This window comes from Lithobates pipiens, unplaced genomic scaffold (genome assembly GCF_037356315.1).
Source record: "Lithobates pipiens isolate NorthernLeopardFrog02 unplaced genomic scaffold, aLitPip1_a1.2 Scaffold_30, whole genome shotgun sequence".
NCBI lineage: Eukaryota > Metazoa > Chordata > Amphibia > Anura > Ranidae > Lithobates > Lithobates pipiens.
This window is the reverse complement of record NW_027507791.1, coordinates 70,199,533-70,218,172: the sequence shown is the minus strand read 5'-3', so window position 1 is coordinate 70,218,172 and position 18,640 is coordinate 70,199,533. Positions and strand designations below refer to the sequence as shown.

The 18,640-nt window shown below is 42.1% G+C and overlaps 1 protein-coding gene and 1 long non-coding RNA gene across 7 annotated transcripts in view; both read left to right on the top strand.

The window, feature by feature from the left end:
- The window catches only part of DAAM1 (dishevelled associated activator of morphogenesis 1), a 295,770-nt gene extending 290,368 nt beyond the window's left edge, over nucleotides 1-5,402 (top strand). For all 6 annotated transcript variants that reach the window (XM_077464407.1, XM_077464402.1, XM_077464406.1 and 3 more), the window contains one exon: nucleotides 4,682-5,402. In XM_077464407.1, coding sequence (XP_077320533.1) covers nucleotides 4,682-4,891 — 210 coding nt within the window. In that variant the 3' untranslated portion in view covers nucleotides 4,892-5,402. The remainder of the gene's footprint in view (nucleotides 1-4,681) is intronic.
- A 423-nt stretch (nucleotides 5,403-5,825) lies between these two features.
- LOC143942962 (uncharacterized) lies at nucleotides 5,826-18,231 on the top strand. The gene is made up of 2 exons (XR_013264864.1): nucleotides 5,826-13,171; nucleotides 13,497-18,231. It is a non-coding gene; the product is annotated as an uncharacterized LOC143942962 (long non-coding RNA).
- The last annotated feature ends 409 nt before the right edge of the window (nucleotides 18,232-18,640 follow it).

Genomic DNA, 18,640 nt, shown 5'->3' with positions numbered 1-18,640 from the left:
TACTCAAGATGCGGCTGGACCAGAGTCCTGTAGAGTGGGAGAATTAGTGTTTTTATCTTTGGAATCCTGTTTTTAATGCATGCTAATATTCTGTTGGCTTTGCTTGAAGCCGCTTGGCATTGCATGCCATTGCTAAGCCTATCATCTACTAGGACTCCCAGAGCTATTATCCAATTGTATTTTCTCCATGCCCAGGTTAAACATGTCAGGCTATAAGGACCCTCTGTCTCCTGCCTCAGCTCAGGGCTGCTGAAGAAAGGTTAAAAAAAAAAAATTAATAAAGGGGCTTTGTAATCCTCAGATTCCCTTCCCTTTTATATGTGAATAGGCTCTGATTTCCACTCCACTGAACTAGAAGTGTTTAGGTTTTGCTAGTCGCTATGGCCTGTTTCATATCAGCTTCAGCTTGTATGAGATTATTGTGAACAGCAAGCTTTGACAAAGCATTTGCAGAGCTTTTAGCAAGCTTTCTTAAAGCTTTTAAAGTACCATTCAACTCCAGTTTGTAAATGGTAAACATCGATCCTAATGGGAGTGCTGATTACCACTTTAACAACTTAGAAAATGTAATAAATAAGTAATTTGTCTCCTTCACTGATGTACGCTGATGGGCACTGAGGCATGAGACGCTAATATTGGGCACGGATTGGTATCACTGACTGGCATCACTGCGTTATGGCTGCAATGATGATCGGGGCCCTGATTATCTGTGCAGGTCTCCCCTGTGATAAAATGCTGATCAGCTCTCCTCTCTTTACACGCTGTCAGTGTGAGAAGAGGAAAGCCAATAATCGGCATTTCCTTTTTTACATGTTATCAGCTATAAGTGAGTGACTTGTATAGCGCTACCTATGCGAACTGAATCGCCTCAGGGCGCTTTCTTGCCATCTGTGGCTTTGCATGGTCCTATACCCTGTAAGGTCCTGACACGCTTACAAACACATACAACATTGACATACACATATGCATATTAAGGCCAATTTTTTTTTAGACAAGGTCTAATTAACCTACCAGCAGGTCTTTGGAGTGTGGGAGGAAACCAGAGCACCTGGAGGAAACCCGCACAGGGAGAACATGCAAACTCCAGGCAGATGGTGTCGTGGTCAGGATTTGAACCAGCGACCCTATTGCTGCTAGGTGAAAGTGCTACCCACTACACCACTGTGCTGCAGCTATGATTGGACACAGCTGATCACATGGGTAATGAGCATCATCATCGGCTTTCTACCGAGATCGGGGATGCTCCATGTTTCAGGGACACAGTGCGCCAACAATCGGGCTGCACATCCCCACAGGTGCGCAAGCGGTACATCATGTGACGACGTCCCAGAATGAGAGAGCCACCTTACTTCCAGTCATTTGTCTATATGGCGGGCGGGAGGTGGTTAAGCTGCTAGCAGGCTTTAAACAAGCTTCAAGAAGTGCTGAAGCCTGCTAGAAGCATGTTTAAAGTGGCAGTCGGCACTCCCATTAAGATCTGTGTTAAACATTTACAAACTGGAGCTGAATGGTGCTTTAAAGGCTTGCTGAAAGCTCTGAAAATGCTTTGTCAAAGCCTGTTGTTCACACTGCTCTTATTGAAGCTGAAACCCATGTGAAACTTCCCTAAGAGGAGTAATATAGAGACTGAAGGGCAGACACTATCTGTGGAATGCTTACAGACACACAAGTGAATTGCTTAGAACATCTGATCATTTCCTGTTGGGCTCAGTAAGCATTTAAAGCTCCTGTAAGGGGAGACGGTAAATAAACTCTATGCAGTGATTTCAATCTTTCGCTTATGCTTGCAAATTTGCTAGGTGATGATATGCTCCTCATGACGAGCAGGGAGAAGCATGTCTGCAAATGGAGAAAAAAATAAGATTACCTAATGTTGTTCTTTGTTTAAGGCTTTGTAACATTTCAGCTGTAGTAAATCACACAAGGCCAGTAATACTCCATAGACAATAAAAGCGGTGCAAGTTTACATCCGCAGTCAAAGTGAATGAGACAAGATCCTTGGAAGTCGATCGTCTGTCTCCGAGCGTTGGCGGATGAGAACATTGCAGAAAGCAGACTAACGAAGTGAAGTCACTGGCATTATATAAACTAAATCTTCAATCTCCTCTTATTCATTGTCAGTCAGTTCATGTGTTTAATTAACGTGATTGAGTGAGCTTGAGTTCCTGCAAGACAAATGTCAGATGTTCAATAAACAGAACATCTTTAGATAATCATCACTGGGAGCTTTGAAGTGTCTCTTCCCTCATTGTGGCCAACATAATGGAATGATTTAGCTGTGTTGAGATCCATATGCTGTATCCAGCTATTACAGCAAATAGTCTAAAATGCAGGTTCAGTAGTATGGAATACATTTTTCCGGCTTATTTGGCTTTTTTGCTGTGGCTTTAATTGATAACAGGGTTTAGTATTCAGCATATTTAACCACTTAAGGACCGCCTCACGCCCATGTATGTCGGCAGAATGGCACGGCAGGGCACAAGCACGTACCTGTACGTTGCTTTTTAAGTGCCCAGCCTGACCGTCTCTTCCCTTTTATAGAGAAAGACGATCAGTGATGTCACATGCCAGGCCACGCCCCCTACAATAAAAAAACAACATCATACATAACACCTACACTGCCCCCTAGTGGTTAACTCATTCACTGCCAGTGTCATTTACACAGGAATCAGTGCATTTAAATAGCACAGCTTGCTGTATAAATGACAGTGGTTCCAAAAATTTGTCAAAAATGTCCTATGTGTCCCCCATAATGTCGCAGTCACAATAATCGCTAATTGCAATTTTTTTTTTTACCAAAAATATGTAGAAGAATACGTATCGGCCTAAATTGAGGAAAATAAATGTTTTTTTTATATATTTTTTGGGGGATATTTATTTTAGCAAAAAGTAAAAAATATAGCATTTTTTTCAAAATTGTCGCTCTATTTTTGTTTATAGCGCAAAAAATTAAAACTGCAGAGGTGATGAAATGCCACCAAAAGAAAGCTCTATTTGTGGGGAAAAAAAGGATGCCAATTTTGTTTGGGAGCCACGTCGCATGACCGCGCAATGGTCAGTTAAAGCGACGCAGTGCCGAATTGCAAAAAGGGGCTTGGTCCTTTGGCTCCAAATTGGTCCGGGGCTTAAGTGGTTAACTAGGTCTTCTTGGATACAATTGAACTGCTTCTGCTCCTATTGTGCATTGTTACCACTGTAGCAAAGGGTACAACCAGGAATGGTGTTTTGTAAGATGTTCAACACCGGAGACCTCATCTATCAGGGATGATTTTAAACTTTTCAGCATCCACACAATGCTGCTGTATTGGTTTTGGATGATTTTTGCATTTAAGACCAGTCTAAGTGGGTTTCTGAAGTGCAGTGTACCATGATCCCCCTCTGCACCCTTCTCGGGGGGGCATCAATCCCAAAGTGTCTGTAATGTAGTTACCGACAAAGCTTCCTGGGTGCTTATCCTTTCACCTTCTGCCTTGTGTGCTTTGCTATTGGCATTACTTCCTAAAGTATTGAAGCCCATAGATCTGTATGACTGTAAGCCTACTTTTGTCTTTAAAAGGCAGCCCACCTAGTTTTGTTTTGACAGGTTTACTTAAATCTGACCTTGGGCATGAAAAAACTTTGATTGAAATATAATCCTCATTAGCCACAAAGGATATAAATCCACTTTTTCAACCTGGATATGACCCTGTAGAGTAGTAATAACATCACTATGCTGTACATGGCCTGTGCAGAGATCAGAGCTGGGGGAGGGATCCAACAGATCTACCCAATACAAGTTTCGAGCAGAACACTGCAGGAGGTGGCAGATACAAGACCAGTCACCCCACAAAAAGTGAGCGAGCAGCATTGAATTACTGTTCAGATCTGGAGGAAAAACGCAAAACCACACTAAGACTGAAAGATGCACGTCTCTTGTATTTGCACAGTATTTGCTTCTCCCAGAGTCCAGACTTGAAGGTCCTAGCATAGAGATGGAGCTGAGATATGGGCACATTGTTCCAAACTTATGTAGGCTTTTTATAATATTTAAGGGCCGTCGATCCACTCTCTGCATGTTTAATCCCTTACAGAGTCTTTATTTCTATCTTTTCCTTGAATTCATTCATAACTGTAATACAATAATGGCCAAAATCTTTGTGGAAATGTCACCATCACAATTACCCATATGGACAAATGTGCACACCCCTTCAAATGATCGCGTTCGGGATGTGTTTGCATGTACAAAGCCAGCTCCATAAAGAAATGGTTTGGTGTGGAGGTACACGAGCCCTGACCTCAACCCTACTTCAGCACCTTTGAGATTAGAATTGAAATGCCCATTGTGATCCAGGTCTTCTCTCGTTCAAACATCGGAGCCTGACCTCACAAATGTTTTGGCTGAATGGGCACAAACTCCCACAAACCTACCCCCAAAATCTTGTAAGGGGGTCTTCCCAATAGCATAAAGGCTGTTCTAACCACAAATAGGAGGGAGTCCAACCCCATATTAATGTCCATGTTTTTAGAATGTTACATGCAGCCAGCTCACAGAGACGTACTGATCCACAAACTTTTGACCATATGGTGTATCTGTTGGACATGAATTTGTCAGTTTATGTTCTTTTTACCTTGGTCACTAGGCTCATATTTTCTTCACAGTGTGGGATGTTGGCAAACCTTGTTTTTTTTCTTTTGTTTACAGCTTAAAGAGCAGCGCGAACGGGAGCGCAAAGCCAGGAAAGCCAAGGAAAATGGAGACGAGGAAGGAGAGTTTGATGACCTCGTCTCAGCTCTTAGATCGGGAGAAGTCTTCGATAAGGACCTTTCCAAACTCAAAAGGAACCGCAAACGCATTGTCAGCCAAACTACAGAAAGCAGTCGGGAGAGGCCTGTGACAAAGCTGAATTATTAAATGCTGCTTACCGCAGTGCGAAGCGATGGTGGTCCCAGTGTCACTGCCTTGGAAATAGAGGGGGAACTGTATGTGTAAATATGTAGTTAATGTAAAATAATGTGTGTGCATATGTATTGGCCTAAAACATTTTATACAACTGCACACATAGGTGTATATAGTTTGGAAGAGTTCATGCACATACTGAATGTGTGATTTATTGCAGTATTATGTATATATGTGCATAGACACATGTATACATACCCGCTGTGTAGAACGATTTTTGTTTTTTGTTTTTTACTTTTTTTTCTCTCTCTCAAAGTGCAAAAGCACAAAACATGTTCTGCTGATTGAGGCAGGTGCATTCCTAAGAGACAATTCACTTGTATGTTTCAATTGAAAATAACTTTACAGTTTAATGTGGTGCCCTTAGCAGCAGAGGCAGGTATAACGTTAGGATAACATAACTGGTTACAAGGTGATTTTTTTTTTTTTGTACCCTTATTTAATAAAACAAAGTTAGCAAAGTGTATTAACTTGTAGCTGTCATGATGTCACATGAATCTAGCACACCCGATTGGCTTCATGTAATTGTTTTTTTTTTTTAGATCACTGGTTTTTAGCAAACAAATTTCAGTGACGAGAGACCAAATTATGTCATTGGATTCTCCGGAAAGCAAAGTCAACATTCACTGATTAATAGCGATATCAGCGGCCTCTAGTAAACTATGATATTAATAGCATCTGGGGAACTGTCTGCATTTTCAGTAATGCCACTAGTCTCTCAAGTTGGTTGGCTGCCTTTTCAGTGATGTCACTGGCCTCAGGAAAATGGATAATTTTTATCATTTGCAACATTACCGGTCTACGTCGTATTGATTGCTTGCAATAACATCAAATATTGGATAGACGTCTGCCTCCACTAAACATGGATTACATGCACTTTCCTGGGGGGGGGGGCGGGGGGGAATATTGATAGTGAAATCTAAAAAAAAAAAAATATTTATTACATGGGTGTGTTATGTATTAAAATACACATAGGGATTCACATTTTAGTTTAAAAGCACAAGGCTCTTAAAAATTCCCAAATAACACTAGAAAAATGCTGGATTTACTCTAAACGGGTGCTTTGTTGGACAAATGAAACTTATGTGATAAAACGCCTTTGCAAATCTGTAAGTGGGTGCTTCGTTGTCATGTTACAAATTTCTTCTGTAATATTGTTTCTCTGAAGGAAGAAAAAACAAACTGTATTCCGTTATGTAGTGCCACAATGTCTAAGGTTGCTGGACTAATATTCCAATTACATGGTATGTTACTGTACGCAAGTCATGCTGACTGTACTACACATCTAACATAAATACTTACATCACAAACCTCTCATCTTGTTACTAATGTTTTTGGTGGATTTTTACTAAAAAAAAGCCCTGCTATTATTTCAGAGGTTTAACATTGTAGACAAGAACTTTATCCCTTTTTCAGATACTGTTAAAAAAAAATGAAGAAAACATTTTTTTTACTGGAATATTTTAGGGCAGTGGTCATCGACCCTGTCCTCAGGGCCCACTAACAGGCCAGGTTTGCAAGATAACTGAAATACATCACAGGTGATATAATTTGCTGCTCAGTGATTGCAGTATTCTAGTCTGCATCTCCCCCAAGGTAATACATAAAACCTGGCCTGTTAGTGGGACCTGAGGACAGGGTCGATGACCACTGTTTTAGGGGACACATTTATAACTTGTGGCGTAGACCTGTTCCATGCTCATCAGCTAACTAATTGAGAGGCATAGCTAGAATTCTCTATGGTGTAAGTATGCAGTGACTATTGTAAAGCTGAAGTGCCGCCAACAACAACAAATCAGACTATCTGCTGTTTTCTAGTGCTTGTTGTAATATCAACGCTAGCTTCTGGTTGGTTACTGTAGACAACCCTTCCATGTTTCCTCAATTTCAACAGGCAAATTTGTCAGGCTTGTTCATTAAAGCTGTGCAGAATACTGAAGTTGGGTCAATGAGAGATGATGTTCGAATCTGAATACGGCTAGAGCTACATGGGCAGTGCTTACTCCGTCTTGCTACTAAAATCACTATTTGTTAATCACTAAATCGTTTGCAATCCAGATGGAATCAAAAGCAATCAAAGAAACTAGCAGCTTCAATCAAATGCAAGGAGCCGAGATCGAAATTGCTTTGATTGAACCCAGCTATTTAATACAATAGCTTTCAACAAAATTGCCAACGTTTTTTATGGTTTCTATTTGGTTACAGTAACCTACATTGAAGGTGTTAATTTATAGCCAAGTCCAATTAATCAAATTCAGGTAATCAAACAACTCTTAGGGTCCTTTCACATGGGCTGTCCAATCAGGTCCGCATGCCAGTGGACGCATGTCCCTGACACTTGCCGCTGTCCGATCTGATCCTGCCCGCAAAAATCAGATGGAGGGTGGTACTATTTTGAATTCGTCCGGCAGATTGGATGGAAATGGACAGGCGGTCAGTTTCCATCTGATGTCCACGTAATGTGTGTGCAAACGCACATAAATACGTGCAAAACAAACATCTAAAATTACTTCCAGAAATGCTGATGCTGGAACATTACGTGAAAGACTGTGCAAGAGGCCTTACGTTGCTTGTTTTCCGGCAGCCACTTTCAATCATATTTTAAATTCTCAGTTGATCAAAAGTGGTGAAGTTGTCAGCTGTTTCGGCTCTGGAATGTTTTACCCCCTTCCTGACCAGAGCATTTTTTACAATTTGGCACTGCGACGCTTTAACTGGTAATTGTGTGGTCATGCAATGAGGTACCCAAACTAAATTTGCGCCCTTTTTTTCCCACAAATAGAGCTTTCTTTTTGGTGCTATTTGATCACCTCTGCCATCTTTATTTTTTGCACTATACACAAAAAAGTGACAAGTTAAAATTAAATTTGCTATAATAAATATCCAGAAAAATGTTTTGAAAAACAAATTTCTTCATCAGTTTAGGCCAATATATATTCTTAAGTCACAATAAGCATAAAATTGATTGGTTTGCGCGAAGGTTTTAGCATCTACAAACTATGGGAAAGATTTATGGCATTTTTTTTTTTTTTTAACTAGTAATGGCGGTGATCTGCGATTATGCGGTGGACGGACACTTTTGACACATTTTTCGGACCACTGACATTTATACAGCGATCAGTGCATTAAAAATGCACTGATTACTGGTAGGAATGGGGTTATCATTAGGGGGCAATCAAAGAGTTAAGTGTGTTCCCTAAGCGTATTCTAACTGTATGGGGATAGGACTGAGTAGGAGAGGAGATATTTCACTGTTCCTACTTATTAAGAACAAACGACATGTCTCCTCTCCTCTGACAGCCCAGGGATTTGTGCGTTTACAAGCAGGTTGCTATGGGGGCACCTGAGCAGAGTCACAGCTCCGTGTCCATTCACACACAGAGCCCTGACCCGGCCTGCTCCCTCTCTCCCCTGATTGGTTAACTGACTGACAGCCAATGGCGCCACTGCCATCTCTCAGGCAATCAGGAGGAGAGTCCTGGATGGCTAAGACACTCGTGGACATCACTGGAGAGACATGGGGCTCAGGTAAGGAATTAGGGGGTGCTGAGGAGGCTGTTAAAAAAAAAAGTGTGTATCTTGCATGAATGCAGTAAGATAAAAAACCTTCTGCCTTTAACACGAACATTCCGATCAGGTCTCCCTATCAGTTTTTGAGGCGGACCCAATCTGAACCTCCATTCTTCTCTATAAACTGGTGGGTGTAAATGGACATGTCTGTTTACATCCGACTGCCCATAGAGCAGAGTGGGCTGTGTTGCTCTGCATAAGCAGACAGAAACCTGTCATCGGCCTGCTCATCGGGGATTATTGGAATGTTTCCCTGCCCAGTGTGAAAGGGGCCTTAAAGGAGTTGTAGAGGCAGAAGGTTTTTTATCTTAATGCATTCTATGCATTAAGATAAAAAAAAAAAAATCCTGTGTGTGTAGCAGCCTTCCCAGCACCCCCTAATTACTTATCTGTGCCCCTTCTCTCTCCAGCAATGTCCACGAATGTCTAAGCCGTCCGGGACACTCCTCTTGACTGGCTGGCTGACTAACATGGACAGCCATGGGAGCCAATGGCGTCGCTGCTGTGTTTCAGCCAATCAGGGGAGAAAGGGGTCAGGGCTCCGTGTCAGAATTGATACACTGAGTTCTGACTCGGATCGAGTGACCCCCATAGAGAGCTGCTAGTTGAGAGGGCACTCGATAGGAGGTAGTGGTCAGGAGCAGTAAAGAGGGACCCGAGAAGATGATCAGGGCTGCTCTGTGCAAAACCAACTGCACAGAGGCAAGTTTAACATTTGTTTTTTTTTTTGTTTTTTAAACAAGACTTCACAATCACTTTAATCTCACCATACACACTGACTGTACAAATCATTATAATATGACGTAACTATCCAATCAGGCAGACCTCTGCAATACATAGTTGGTAGATCTAAAGGAGATTCTATAGTCTGGTTGTAAAGTGCGTGGCGAGTTTAGGAGTTGATTGATTGCTAACCTAGTGGAACAAATTTTTTTTTTTTTTTTTTTATTATGTAAACTATTCAAATAACCGGTAATAGCAAGCAATCAGATGTACAGAAATGGAGCATTGAGCAGACGTGAAGAATTGCTACTTGGGTAATTAATAGACAACCATTTGCACTAATTGCTACTCCGTAGTTGCACTACATGGGGGATTTTATACTCTTGTAGGTAGTTACTCAGATAAGCTAGAGCTACATAGGAATTTTAGCTACATAGGAAAATTAGTAACTCAATCCTGCTACTTAAAATCACTAAAGACTAGATGTTGGGTGTACCATATAATCATTAAAGAAATGGAACAAACTGCTCACTGGGTGATGAGCTACACAAGTAGGTTGTAGTAGTGCTTAATAATGTGCAACTGATTGCTATGGGCTTCCTTATACTAGCAGTTGGGGGGACAGAAAATAACCTTGCAGTTGAGCTCCGTTTTTTACTGCCCCTCAACCACTACCCCTTTAGCTGGAAAGACAACGGCTGGAGGTGTACCCATGCTGCTTTGCTTCCAGGCTGCGGCAGAAATTATATTCCCTGTTGCGTTCAGAAGGCACTACTGCCTGTCAAACCAGACCCAGTCAAGTGGCTAAGTGGCGCCGCAAACCTCCCCACAACCAAGCAGATTGAACACGGTTGTGGTCTGGCACTCTTGCATTTATGGGGTTAAAACAGGCAGTGAGGAGGCGATACAACTCATCTGTGAAATGCTTTCTGCAGAGGGAATCCGAACGCACCCTATGTGCAAATGAGGCCTAAAAGATTCTACTTGTGTGGCCAATTCTGTCCTGAGACATTTGTTTAATGATCGTTTGCTACTGTTGGTGATTCATTGGTAGCAATTTGAGTTAAAGAAGAAGTAAACCCTGATGGGTTTTACTTCCTTTTTTTCCCCTGCTTAGTAAAAGCATAATGGGCTAGTGTATGCATCATATACTAGCACATTATGCGCACTTACCTGCAAACGAAGCCTACATTGTCCCCGCTGGTGGGCCGCATCCATCTTCAGCTCTCTTCCTTCTGGGGCCACAGACTCCGGCTCTCTGACTGGCCAGAGTCATGTGACATCACTCCTGTGCACTTGCTAGTGAAGGAATGGCACGGAGGGCCATTTCTGCACAGTGCATGCGCCGATGATGGCACAAGTGTATATAGTAAATATCTCCTAAACCGTGCAGCTTTAGAAGATATTTCCAGTACCTACATGTAAGCCTTGGTATAGGAAAAAAAAAATTCTGCATAACTAATATTCCAGTAAATGGCATCAAATGGTTACATCTTTTAGTAGCAAGAGATTAAAAAAAAAAAATAAATAGCGCTAACCTAAGCCATGTCTCGGGTTTGACAGTAACGGAAATTGCAAAGTTTGATTTTAAGAAATGTTCCTAGACATTTTTGTTAGTGAAGAGGCTTATTTTCACTGCCCCCGAACAGTGCAAAGTGGCTTTTTTTTATGGCACATAAGATAAGGCGCCTAATAAATGTGCTGCATTCATACGTTCCACATAGTCACCCTTGAATGATATAAACATGTTAGTCATATCACACTTGCATCTGTAGAAGAAACCCTTTCAATTCTTTCAGGTTTAGGTCAATAATTCCCTCTAACCACATACATTTTGGTCATAGGCTTTTTATTTTATTTTATTTTTTCGTTTTAATGTGTACATGTTCCCGAGGCTTGGCCTCAACAAGAGCGATCCTGATGACGAAGCATTACTCGGGAACTACAGACCCCCCAAACACATTGCCAGGTTCACTCTTTATAACAATATTTTCAGACTTTATTTATTGCCTTTAAATTAATATACACTGTTTTATTTTCTCTATCCAGAGACAAATTGTTGTGGAGGGGATGTTTCCTCTTAAACACATGTTGTAATATTTAGGTGTGACCTAGTACTCACTGAAGCATTCTGTTACAATATTTGGATATTTAAAGCGGAGTTCCAGCCACAGATTTTATTATTTTTTTCCCCAGGTATCCCCTCACACTGCAGTAATAAAACACAAACTATATGTATATTTGATAGTGGATAGATAGTAATCATATATTTTTTTTAATCTTACGATTTAGATGATCCTCTTCTGGCCATCGCCATGATGAGTGTGGGCATATGAAGCCCAATCGCAACCTCTTCCTGAATAACTGATCGAGAGGTGCATCCTGGTTAACCAGCATGCACCTCTCAATGTTGCACATGTGCGATGCTTCGGTGGCTGTAGTGCCAATTGCTTAGCAAGTTTCTATAACAACGGGCGGCGACTGAGGAAGGTCCTGCCCCGTCGTTATGGCAAATGGCGATGTGATCCGCCTTAAATCGCGTCATTTACTGCCAGCAAACAATGCAATTTTTTCACACACAGTCATGCCCACTGACTCCTGGGAAATTATTCACATTTGACTCACATTTCCCAGGAGCACAGATGAGGGAGTAAGTTATGCAGAGCGCTGTGGAGTCGGAAGTGGCAGATTAGGAGCCACCACCTAGCAACAGGGCACTTCTGGTAAGTGTTTGAAAAAAAAAATTCACTGCACGTGTTTTTTATTATTAATAAAGGACTGAGAAAATGTGAAAATAGTTTTCAGGATGGAACTCCGCTTTAGATTCTTGCTTATCACAGGTGGGTTCATGGGTGAAAAGTAACCCAAAGCAACTTAATAAATCTCACTTATTCAAGAGTTGTGAGATTCCTGAATGTTGTGACTAGGGATGAGGTCATGAGTCTGAACCTGACAGATAGTCAGCCAGGAAGCTGTCAAGCCAATCATAGGCGGCGGAGGCCTTCCCCACCCTGCAGCTGCACATATACATACCCCTGATTTACATGTGGCTGCGGGGCAGGGGATGCCACCACAGTCTATTATTGGCTGTTGGCTTTGACAGCCTCCTGGTGGGATAGCTCAGGCGAGTTCAGACACACCTGAGCTTATCCCTGGTTGTGGCTTACTGATATTCATGGTGGACAGTCAGGCTTTAATTGGTCTAACAAGATTGAAGCCGAGATCCCTTGCAGTGCATTAACCTGATTTACATTAATCTGTAGCCCTTTCCTTATGAATGGGATTCTAATGTACTGCAACAGATTAAGAAATACACTGATCAGGACAATGCAGTGCACCACAACACACTGTGTGTTTGTTGGGGTGCTATTTACCATGCATGTAGAACAGATGTGTTGTGGTAACAAGCAAGTCTGAATGGGTCCTCAGAGACTGATAGCAGTTGTCTGAATCAGTTGACCCACCTGCATGTTTTAGGCCCCCTTTTCACATGGGCTTTCCGATCAGGTCCACCTGTCAGTATTTCAGGTGGACCTGATCAGATCCTCCATTCACTCCTATGGAGCAGCAGACGCCTGCTGCTATCCAATCCTGTCCGTTAAATCCAGACAGATAGTGACCCTATTTTCCATCAGTCGATCGGATAAAAAAGAAATAGGAGAGCGGGGCTCTGACAGGTCCATCTCTGCACAGTGAGCAGAGATGGACCTGTCATCTGCTTGCTCAGCAGGGATCAGTGAAGAGATCCCCCACTGAGCAAAACTGGGTCCGCCAGGCGGGCCGCCCATGTGAAAGGACCCTTATATGCAGACTGAAACAGCAGTTTAAGAATCATTCTATTAGTCTTCTGTGCTTTACTACTAGGGATGGTTATTTCTAAATATGCTTTGTCTTTAGTAGAACGCTAGGTTAAGGTTTTTTGATACAACAGGAATTCGGGAGGTTTAGGCCCTCTTAGCGTTTTGGCTGCCATGATTGTAATTTGGGAGATTTATCTTAAAGGATAAATTCACTTTTTAGGGAAAAAAAAAATGCCTGTTCAATTTTTTTTGTTCATTTTTAGCCTGTAAAGCATTGCACAATGATCAGCAGATAGTTGGTGCTATGCAGGTCTCCTCCAGATCTGTCAGAGTATCTGTGTGCCCGTAAAGCCCATAGGGGCAAGCAGATACAATCTCGACGAACTACCCTGGTGCTGCACATCACCATAGTAGTTGGAACTACAAGCTGACAGCTGTAGAGGACGGGGGGGGGAGGTTGAGGGGAGAATCGCACAGTGGCTGCAGCATTGGGAACATGTTGCACCTTCCACCCTAAAAACAGGTGGAAGGTGTAGCATGTTCCCAAAAGTGAACTTATCCTTTAACTTCACATCCTGGTGACAACAGCAACTAGGCTTGAAGTTCATTTAAATCTTCCCAGCAGCAATGCAGCAGAAAATAACCTGCAAAGTTTCTGCTACCAAAACTTAAACCAATCCTGTCTGGTTTAAAAAGAAAAACACAATATTGAATGCAATCCATGCAATAGAAGAGTTTAAATTCCTCTCTGGCGGGCCATACTTTCTGCCTTCCCTGCATTTCGGTGCTGCAGCCTTAAGACTCTTCAGCATTTGACACGTCTGAGATGGTCTCATGCCTGTGTTCCCTGCTGCATGCGGTGGTTCCATCCTCTGAGCTCACACATCATTACAGTGCACAGCAGTGATGTAGGGGTAGGCGGATGGAGCCTCAGTGCAGGCTATGGTTTGGTCTTCTGGTAAGCATCTTGATCCCCTTTTACATAGGCCAGATTCGGTTTTGCTCAGCAGGGGATCTGTCCGTTGATCCCCAGCTGACAGGTTCATTTCTGCTCTGCTCATGCAAGAGTGCACACGGGCACAGCTGGCTCTGCTCAATGAGCAGCCAAATGTAAACAGACCAGCTGTCTATGCCATCCATACATCCGATCCCCTTCTATTATTTTTTATTTTTGTTATTGGAACCAGGGGTAGCTGGATGTAAACTGACACAAGTCCATTTACATCTAGCGCTCCATAGAGGAGCATGGAGGGCTCTTCTGTGACAGGGGCCTTAGAGTTATAGACTGGGAAGTCCAAACTATTTAGGGTACAGGGATTAGGGATTTTAACTGGTATTGTTAAAAAGTCAGTGCGTTCAAAGGGGGCACCCTTCATCGTGGTTTTAGTGTAGATCTTATGAAGGGAGCCCCCCACAATGTATTGGCTTTTTATAACTACAACTAATAAAAAACCTTTCTAGACTGTAAGGCTACTTTCTCACTGAGGCGTTACGGGCGCTGGCGTTAAATTTAGCACCGCTTTATCGTTTTAGTGCTGCTATTCAGGGTTAAAAGAGTTAGAACTGCCCGCAGCGGTGGGTTTGCAGCACTGTCCCATTGTTTGTTTTCTATGGGAAGGGGCGCTTTAGAAGCGGTAAATACAGCTCTCCAAAGATGCGGCTTGCAGGACTTTTTTTTTGACCGTCCTGCAAGTGCACCGCTCCAGTGTGAAGAGACGGCAGCGGCTGTTTCAGGGTGCTTTGCAGGTGCTATTTTTAGCGTTGTAGTGCCTGCAAAGCGCCCCAGTGTGAAAGGGGCCTAAAGAGTAGTCTGGTGCTCTCCCTTCTATAACAGCAGGCATTCTGAATAATTCTCATTAACATAGAAAAATACTTAACTTTTGTACAAACTTTCCACAGCTGAAGGTAACAACACATTCCTTGAATTCCAAAATCTGTTAAGGAGGAGCTATGTCAAAAGATGTAATGCTTTGGGAGGTAAAAAAACAAAATGTATACATACCTGCATGTATTCGTAACCAGCTAAAAATGTGTTCTAAAAGCTCTTTTTGGCACTGTAACATGTATAGTCAGGATATTTTCCTTCATGTTGCTTTAAAAATTGTATATATTGACTTAATGCTGGACTGTATTGTTGAACACTATTTTCTTATCACAAAAGCACTTTGTACTTTTTTTTCCTTTTGTAAAAGATGTTTGTGTTTTTCCTCACTTTGTATGTTATTGCATGCATGTATTTTATTTGTGCTTAGGAGAAGCTGTGAAATCAAAACTCCACGTGTAATGAAATGGTTTTTGCTAAAGCTAAGCTATGAGGACACACCGATCTGCACACCAGCTGATTTATACAAATTTTAAGTGAAAATGTAGCTTGCCTATGCAGGGTAAGGTAACATGATCACTTTAAAGCCCCATACAAACTATCAAATTATCTGCTGAGTTTTTCCTTCAGATTTACCAAAACCATATAATATGAGGACAAACCTTAGGAGTTTCAATGTGTATGCAATCAGGCAGGCCCTTCTACTACATGGTTTTGGTAAATCTAAAGGAAAAACTCAGCAGATAATCTGACAGTGTGTATGGGGCTTAAGGCTGGTTCCAGCTGTCGCTTACTTCCCTTGGCTCCCCTGTCACTCTGGTCAATGGGAGCGCAGAGAGAAAAGCCTGTGTAAGCTCAGTCTCAAGCTGGAGCTTACACAGAGCTGAGGGGGGTCTCCTTCCCTTGTGTTACAGTACTGGGTGCTTGAACAGCCAAGCACCAGGACTTTTAGATGGAATGTAGTTAAAATATATTTCTTCACTCCCGGTGTCTGAATGCAGCAGCAGGAAAGGCAAGCAAAATATGTGCCACTGGTGGGGCCGGCTCTAAGACCCCATTCACACTTGAGCATAGTGTTTTCAGGCAGAAAATCACGTGATTTTGCAGCTTTTATTTTACCGCGATTTTGTGCAAGGCAAAAGGTCACCAATGTAAAAAAGAAGAAAAAAAAATGCTCAAATCTGCCCAATTCGAGCAACAGAAAGGGTCCAGAACTTGTTTGAGCTTCAGGCGACTTGGAGTGGAGATGTGAACCATCTCCATTGAGAATAATAGATATTTTTTCCCCTCCAGTGGTTTGTGACTTCAAGCTACAAAATGCTCAGGTGTGAATGGGGCCTAAACTGAACCCATCATATTGTATTTCAGAGCTGTTAAGTCGGCAAGGGTTCATCTTTTAGCCCAAACAAAGATGCAGTTGCTTGTAGTCAACGGCTCCAGGTTTATATGCCATTTTCCATCATTCACCCCCATAGTAAAAGTAGTAGTTGATCATTATTCATTGAAAAGCTGAGTTCTAATGCCCTGTACACAAGGTTGGACATTGCGACGACACAATCCGTTGCATTTTTTCCGACGGATTTGGCCCAAGCTTGTCTTGTATACACGCGGTTGCACAAAGTTGTCAGAAAATCCGATCGTTCAGAATGCGGTGACGTAGAACACATACAATGGGACTATAAAAAGGGCAGTAGCCAACAGCTTTCATCTCATAATTTATTCTGAGCATGCGTGGCACTTCGTCCGTCAGAATTTAAACGATCGGATTTTGTTTCCGGAAAATTTTAGATCCTGCTCTCAAACTTTGTGTGTCGGAAATTCAGATGGAAAAAGTCAGTTGGAGCCCACACACTATTGGATTTTCCGACAACACTATCCAATCGCACATTTTCCATTGGAAAGTCCGACCGTGTGTACAGGGCATTAGGGAAACCTACGATGCGGGCTTCCTTGCTGACCACCTTGTGAAAATACTAGCAAGCATGGCTGTCCTTTTGTTTCAAGACTTTGTGAGTCACTATTCCAGAAGTATACAGCCAGTAAAGTCCTAACTCTTTACCTCAATATTTGTATCAGAACACTGATTCATATTGAAGTCAGAGGACCACCATGAGTGGAAGGCAAAAAAATAATTTTTAGGAGGAGAGGTCAGCAGGGTGTATTTCTGGAAGAAGTCAGGCTTTAAATGGGCTTATTCAGTAAAGGAGTGCATATAGCAGGGATATGCAATTAGCGGACCTCCAGCTGTTGCAAAACTGTAAGTCCCATCATGCCTCTGGGTGTCATGCTTGTGGCTGTCAGTCTTGCTGTGCCTCATGGGAATTGTAGTTTTGCAACAGCTGGAGGTCCGCTAATTGCATAACCCCGGCATATAGCATCAAGGGATGTGCTAGGAGTACTAATTCAATGGAAAGCAGGTATCCAGTTCCATGTGGACACAGGCGCAGATAGTGCCTTCAGATGCAATCGACTCTCTAATTCCTCCTGTATTGTAACTGGCCTCATGTTGTAAAGTGCTGCTCAAACTGTTGGCGCTATATAAATCCTGTATTATATAGGCGGTTATAGGTCACTGTGCATTGTCATTTGCTTTATTGAATAAGCTAGGAATGCAAGCAAGGAAAATAGAGAGACTGCTCCAGGTGTCCCTCATGGGAAAGGACAGGTGAATTCTAATTGTTTTTTAGGGGGCAACACCCAAACAATTCCCCCCACCTTATTTGAGCCCCACTGCCACAGCCGCATCAACCTCTGCCAAAGATATTTTTTTTTCCTCTTTCTTTTTAAACCAAAACCTAAATTTTTTTGGATTGGTGTCTGATAAAGCTACCTTGGCACATGTGTACCCTCACCACTGTATTACGGTTAGAGTTTTTTTTCTGAAGTGCCTCTTTATGTATTACTACTAAAAAACTAAGAGGGTTTTGTGTTTTGCAATAACATTGAAAATTAAAAAGGGCCTTTATTTCATTTTTGTTTTATTTATATATATATGTGTTCCTTTTTGAACATCCTAGTTGTGCCCACTTGGTGCCATTGGGGTTTGCAATACATGGTCACGTCTTCGATTCCTTGGTCATGAAATTTATTCTCATGGTGCCAGTGTGAGACTCCTTTTGATCAGTGCTGATGTAATTAGAGAATGTGTTCTGTATGGTGTGCATTTTTTTTTTTTTTTTTAACTCATTTTTTTAAAAAGCAATCTCCAAAAAAAGATTGTGAATGTGTCAAGTCTGTCAAGAAACTTTTGAGCTAATAGTGAACTTAGTAGGAATGAGAATGTTTAGTAGTAGAACAGGAAACAAAAAAAGTTTTTATGATGTGTGTATATATATATAACTATGGAAATATGCAATAAAAACACCACTTAAAAGATGGAAGTTGGGGGGCTGCAGTTTTTGTCTTTGTAATAACTCAATCTGATTTAAGTGTTCTCAGTGTCAACTCAGGCTTGGACATTGACAAGGTGCAGAGCAGCTTGCAGCAGGGGGTCTGGTGCGTCCCCCTTCACTGTGTTAGGGGCGGATTTTTGCCTGAATTCTGACCTGAAACTGAGCCACAGAACTCTTCTTTTGTGCACTCCATGGCCACCCCGAAGATGTGTGTGCCGGTCACACTGTCATGCGATATTGGATGCGAGGAAACCCGCATTAAATTCACAGGTGTGAACCCAGCCTTAAAGTGGTTGTAAACCTTTACAACACACTTTTGAAAGCCTAGATTAAGGCTTACCTGTAGGTCCAAGAAATAGCTCCTAAACCTACACGGTTTAGGAGATATTTGCCAAAA